The sequence below is a fragment of the Lutjanus erythropterus genome, chromosome 22 (assembly GCF_056507025.1).
Source record: "Lutjanus erythropterus isolate fLutEry1 chromosome 22, fLutEry1.hap2, whole genome shotgun sequence".
NCBI classification, from domain to species: Eukaryota; Metazoa; Chordata; class Actinopteri; order Lutjaniformes; family Lutjanidae; genus Lutjanus; species Lutjanus erythropterus.
The window spans coordinates 9,971,398-9,977,870 of NC_139338.1; the positions used below are offsets into that span (position 1 = coordinate 9,971,398).

Sequence of the window (6,473 nt, forward strand, 5' to 3'; positions counted from 1 at the left end):
TGCACCACAGCATCCGGATGAGTCTGCTTTTCACTAGCAGCACTTTCGACTAAACTATTTACGCTTTTACAAAGCAGTGTACTTACGTTCCATGTGTATAAAATGTAAAATACCATTAATTTGTCAAATTTATTGTTGAAAATATTTTGCATGTGCTATTAGTTGTTTTACTTTTGAACATGACATTTTGAATGTGGCGAATGTGGCGAAACAAATTTCACGCGAGAGTTGGTGACATCTTCCAGCGACACGTCAACCACACGGAAGAAACCTGCCACCAGACTGCTGATACAAGGAGCGTACTCTTATCGAAATGGGTGAGTATTTCAGTTATTGGTCGAGAAAATATGTACCTCTTCTCTGAATACTTATATTCTACATGCGTATGAATGATTACACCCCTGTATTATCCAGTTTTACTTCTGCCTGCTTCATTTAACGCGCAGTGCGACTGTTGCTAGCTGGCTTGCTAACGTTAGCTATTGACGGTGGATACCGTGTGTTTTCTATCCGTGGTGTTTTTGTCAGGGACAGTTCCCCATCGTTTCCCCTCCAAGCTACCCAGGGTAGCTTTTTTATAATATCTACATATTGGCACGAGGGACATAAGAAATGAACCACGACAATCCGCAGTCTTAAGTTGATTCAGTTATGCCACAACGTCAGTGTCTGTAGCTAAGCTAACCTCAGCTAACATTCTCAGCCACCTGAGTGATACTGACAGCGAGGCCACCCACTGACATGCAAACCAGGAAAAGACCTAGAAAAGCTCACTTTCATGCTGTATTGACTTTAACATTCCTCTCTGTTTCTGTTATTCTTCTATGACTTACATTCACTACTGTTTTGGCAGATGGTTAACCATTGATTAAAGGGACAGTTCACACCAGTTCAGTAGTTCATATTTCCCCCTCTATTTATCCATGTAAATCTTTTTAGTGTGAGTTGCAGAGTTTTGGAGAAATTGGCCATAAAATTGCAATTACATTGAAAAACTCAATAGTAATGTATTTTTCCAGAAATCATGACCTGGTTACTCAAGATAATCCACAGACCTTGTTGTGTGTAACTTCTCAGAGGAACTATTTTCTTTCTACTCTTCGCAAACCATATGTGCAGAAGTAAGTGTGCATCTACTCATGGATATGAGATAAAGGAGGCGGCCATTATTGTCATGAGCACAAGCCTCTCCTCCATGAGTAAACGCACACTTCCTTCTACGTGGTGGTTCTTTTGGTGGGTGTAGATGGGTAGAAAGAGAATACTATATACATGAAACTGCTTGTAATGTGTTCTGTGGATTTACTTGAGTAACCAGGTCATTATTTCTCGAAATAGACATTGTTGATTTTTTTTAAATGCATGTTTGTGCCACTTTGAGTACCACAAGCAGAGTGCCATCTAGTTCCTTTATATGTGAGAGATGGCAGCCACCTCTACGGCCAATTTCTCCAAAACGCAGCAACTCACACCAAAACAATCTAGATGTATAACTATCACTACAGGTAAAAAGAAAATATGTATTTTTAATTTAGGGTGAACTGTCACTCTTAACTATTTATATTTTGATTATGTGAGTTATCATCATGTTTAGTCAAAGTCAAAACAATACAAAAATGCCCATCACTGGTCACCAGAGCCCAAATTGACGTGTTAAACCCAACAAAGCCAAAGCGTTAAATTCAAAAGTATATCTAATACCTATCAGTTAATGAAAAGCTACTTTTCTCAATGCTGATTTCTCCCCTGTGTCCATTCTGCAGGTGGTTTCTTCTCTAATCTCTTCTCGGGCCTGTTTGGCACCAGGGAGATGAGGATTTTGATCCTGGGTTTGGATGGTGCTGGAAAAACAACCATTCTGTATCGGCTACAGGTTGGAGAGGTGGTCACTACAATCCCCAGTAAGTCCTGCTCTATTTCATCATTTCCATCTGGGGGTGAAAATTACCTTTTTAAAATGTGATCGTCTACCAGCCACTGACAGAACATTATTCTGCATCTGAAATCTACCAGCCACTTTCATACATTTGGCTGGTGCAAATGTCCATGCTTGGATTCACATCAGTTATATTTATTCAGATGCACTATTTTTAACTTAGTGGTATGAGAACAACCTCTTCATGTACAGTGATTGGATTATGAATGGAAGCGACCACGGAGAGGCAGTGTAAACACGAGCAACCAGTCCGGTCAGCATTCTTCTTTGACACATGAGTGTTTTGACTGGAGAGAATCAAAGCTGGTGGGAAACAGGGGAAACAAGTTTTCCTTGCTTTAATCAAATTAATTACAGCTTAAAGTAGTAGTGTGAGTTTGAAGTGAGTGTGTACAAACCAACAGTTGGTAAGGCTGTTCACAAGAACAGCTGTAATATTGGGAGAACATACATTTAGATTTAAGGACCAGTGTGTAGGATTTAGTGGCCTCTAGTGGTGAGTTTGTAGATTACAAACACCATGTTTACAGTGTTCCCTTCCAAGCGTGTAGGACAACCTACAGAATGCAAAATGCCATATCTAGAGGCAGTGTTTGGTTTGTGTGTTCTGGGCTACTGTACAAACATGGCATGGATGAGGACCCGCACCCTGTAGATTTAAACATCTCATTCAGTGTTAACAAAACACAACAATTCTTATTTTCTGGTGATTATACACGGATGAAAAGATACTTAGAAATATATATTCAATTTCTGCCATATTTTGCCAATAGATTCCCATAAAGCTAAACTCTTGACCTATGACCTATAGATAGAGAATTTGTGAATGTGCAGATGCTGAATATTTGCCTCTTAGAAGCGAGGAGCTGTGATGAGTACCTCTACTATGACAGCACAAACTCACTGAATATGTATGTTGTGTTCCACTCTGGGTTGTTTAATTGATGATCTTTGTGGAGAACGAAACATTTAGAATAAAGACAGAATACATTAGATTTGAAATTTTAGAACGAGTAATCGGTATTGTGTCAGTTCTTTCTTTATATTAAGTCTCTCTGGTGTTCCATGCTCATGTAAACCCAGGAAAAGTCATGTCAAAGTCAAGTCAAAAACTCATTATCCACTCCTGGAAATGTCATGGAATTGGTAAAATCCTTGAAAGTTTTGGGATAGTTCAATTTTGTTTTATGTATAATGAAATTGTTGCAGTAATACTCTGTGGATAACCTTCCACATAATGTAACATAATGGCAACATTTTCTGTAGTAACTTAATGTTGCTCCAAACAACATCTTTATTTGCTGTTATATATGTTTCTTCATTCTCTCCATGTGTTCCTAAGTGAATTGATGTTTGAATATAGTTTAAATATGATACTTGTGAATAATGCTGAGCACTGCCGAGGTCAAACACACATGCATGTATGCATATACACATACACACCCTATGCAGTTAGGTGGATTGATCAATCTATGTATGGGAATCTATGTGAGGGAACCATGGATTCAGCATTATTTTTCTCCCACTACGTCACTCACATCACAAAGCCTGAGAAAAGAAATTGAATTTGTTGCACACAGCAGAAATATCACACTGTACATGCAGATGAGACAGCATTAATAATCAGGCTTGTGTTCTCTGCCCTCACTGTACCCATTTTGATTTCTCTCCACAGCAATTGGCTTCAATGTTGAGACAGTCACATACAAGAATCTGAGGTTCCAGGTGTGGGATCTGGGAGGACAGACGAGTATCAGGTAGTTCAATTTCATGTTTATGTCAAATTTGAGATATTGACTTTAGAACATTTACAGTTTTATTGCTGTACATATATACCACATTCATCTCTGGTTTATGCAATACTTAATCGTCTTCTCATTGCTCTCCATCATCCACTTTTCAGGCCTTACTGGCGGTGTTATTACTCAAACACAGATGCAGTCATCTACGTTGTTGACAGCAGTGACCGCGACAGGATGGGCATCTCAAAGTCTGAGCTGGTGGCCATGTTGGAGGTAAGCAGGCTTCTTCTCAACTGTAGTCTAAAAACTTTGAGCCAAGTCAGGTGTGAGTGTTGTTTCATTGCAAGCTTCAGCCATCATGCATCATGCAGAGCTGCAGGGATGTCCAGAGTTCAATTACTCACCACTTTGAGAATACTCCCACTTTTCCTCTACTGCCACCATGAAAATGCACTGTCTATTTGTCAACACTGGTTCTTGGCAAGATATCTTGAAAAGTCATTGTTAAATTACTACAAAAACTGGTGTGAATTGTACAAGCAACTGAGTACCCAGTTGTGAATTTGACCATTACTGAGTACTTGTGTTGAACTTTAAGTATTACTGAAATTTACTCACAGCATTGACATCATTTACATGGAGAACCATTTGTATAAATGAATGGGGTTTACACTCCCCTCTTAAAAAGTTACAGCAGGTAATTTAAAGTGGTGCAGTTCACAAACATGACCTAAGATATGTTTTTCTGTTTTTTCTTTTCTTTTTCATATTTAGGTTCACAAAAGTGAAAATTCAGCATTTTTCATATGGATGTCCAGTCAGTGTTGATTGTAAATGTAGTCAATCGAAACAATAAATTCCTCAGTGTGTGCTATATTGATTGAGAACGCTGAGTTCTCCTACTCACAGAACCATGCTGGCAGTGCCTACATGTACCAGAATACATTGCGCGTGAGCCCATGTTGTGTTATCACCATCCTAGTCTGTAGCTATTACTTTGTTGGCCTTAACACACCGTGAGGTAACAAAGATCTTGATCAGTACACCACACACTCAGGAATTTGCTTCAATTAACTACATTTACCGAGTATTTAAGTGCAGTTAAATATCACAACCAAGCATTTAGTTTTATATAAGATGATTACAGCTGTTTTTTGTTGATATTTCTCATGATGTAATTCTGGGACTTTGTGTTTTATTCAGGAGGAGGAGCTGAAGAAAGCCATCCTGGTGGTGTTTGCAAACAAGCAGGACATGGAACAGGCAATGACGCCCACGGAGGTGGCCAACGCTCTGGGCCTTCCTGCCCTCAAAGACAGAAAATGGCAGATATTCAGGACCTCTGCCTTAAAGGGCACAGGCCTGGACGAGTCAATGGAATGGTAGGCTCTAAAAATACAATAGAGAATTTTAAAATAGGTCTGATGTAGGAATAACTGAACTTCTTATTATTCTTCTGTAGGGAGATGTCTGTTCTTTGTATTTACATAGGCTGAATTATATTTGCTCTCTGTCCTTGCAGGCTGGTGGATTCCCTGAAGAATCGACAGTAAAGGTTCCCACCTGTTCTGTATATACACCTGACCTTTGACCCTTCTGTATGAAGCCTTGTGACTGTCCCCACGTCCCACTTTTCCACCACACCCAGTTGATTGCACTCCCCCCCCCCCCCCAACCCACCTGAAGCCTTGGCCCAAGCCCTCCCAATGCCTAACGCCTTTCAAGCCTGGGACTTAGAAGCGAAGGCTGCAGTAATGTCTGGACCGGGCACAAAAAAACACACTAAGCCACACTTCTCCCAGGTTTTAGAGAACTATATGACTTTAGTGATGGATGGGTATCAAGTTAGTATCTACATTTTTCAAGGCAGTTGTAATAGCAGTGAAATACGTTATCATGGATTAAAAGGAAACAAAGTATGACTGAAATCAGTTGTTTCTGCTGGACAATGTTAGCTTCATCTTCTCCCAGACAGGTTAAGTCCTTCACAATGTACTAAAGCTAGAAGATTATCAGTAATGTCTAAAGGATGCCATGAAGATCCACTAGGAGGCAGTGTTTTGTCATCGTGAAAGGCTCGACCACCTGAACATAACTCTGAGCAACAACGGACGAGGAAACATCATCACGGAGAAGCAGCTGCCTGATTACCAACTCACTAGACAACTTTGAATAATATGCTGGACTAAAGTACAGTATTGAATTTTCTCAATAAGAGCAGCAAATTCAACTCTGGATAATGTACTTCTCTGTGAACGATCTGTTGGCTTGTGTGAAATGTTTTGATTTACTTTGGGAAATTTGGCCTCAAACAGTGGACAGAAAATGTGATCTCATCTACTACACATATATAAATATATATATTTATGTCCTCTGTCCTAGTGTTACTGCAGCCTGAGCTGTTTTTGTACTATATTGTCAGGCAAATGCAATGTCATGGATTTCTGTTGTTTTTTTCCCTCCTGTTCATTTGTGTTCCCACCTTTTTTTAAAAATAATTTAGTAGTTGAAGTCTTTTTCCATTGAAATCCTTGAGTACAGCTTTGGCATATTGGTAATGTAGTTACTGAACACTAACTGTATGCTCAAAGTTTTATGGTTGCATATTTATATCTGCTTGTACAGTGAAAATGATTCTCAGTAAAGATTGCTATCAGTGATTGTACCATTTTGTGTTGTGGCTGTTTGATTTTCAAATTATGATACCAGAAGATAGATGGTCTGATCCCCTTTTTAATTACAAAAAGTTGTACATTTAACTGCACAAGATATAAATCCACCCTTTGTTCACAGCA

The 6,473-nt window shown here is 39.3% G+C and overlaps 1 protein-coding gene across 1 annotated transcript; it reads left to right on the forward strand.

Moving 5' to 3' along the window:
- The first annotated feature begins 167 nt into the window (after positions 1 to 167).
- Positions 168 to 6,343, forward strand: arl1 (ADP-ribosylation factor-like 1). The gene is made up of 6 exons (XM_084710876.1): positions 168 to 317; positions 1,764 to 1,901; positions 3,612 to 3,693; positions 3,840 to 3,951; positions 4,882 to 5,060; positions 5,201 to 6,343. Exons 1-6 carry the CDS (start codon positions 314 to 316, stop codon positions 5,229 to 5,231), a joined length of 546 nt encoding a protein of 181 aa, XP_084567002.1. The 5' UTR covers positions 168 to 313; the 3' UTR covers positions 5,232 to 6,343.
- Positions 6,344 to 6,473: the final 130 nt, after the last annotated feature.

Coding starts and splice junctions, on each gene's coding strand:
- arl1 (XM_084710876.1), top strand. Junction 3,694..3,839: donor GGAGGACAGACGAGTATCAG/GTAGTTCAATTT, acceptor TCCACTTTTCAG/GCCTTACTGGCGGTGTTATT. Junction 5,061..5,200: donor CTGGACGAGTCAATGGAATG/GTAGGCTCTAAA, acceptor CTGTCCTTGCAG/GCTGGTGGATTCCCTGAAGA.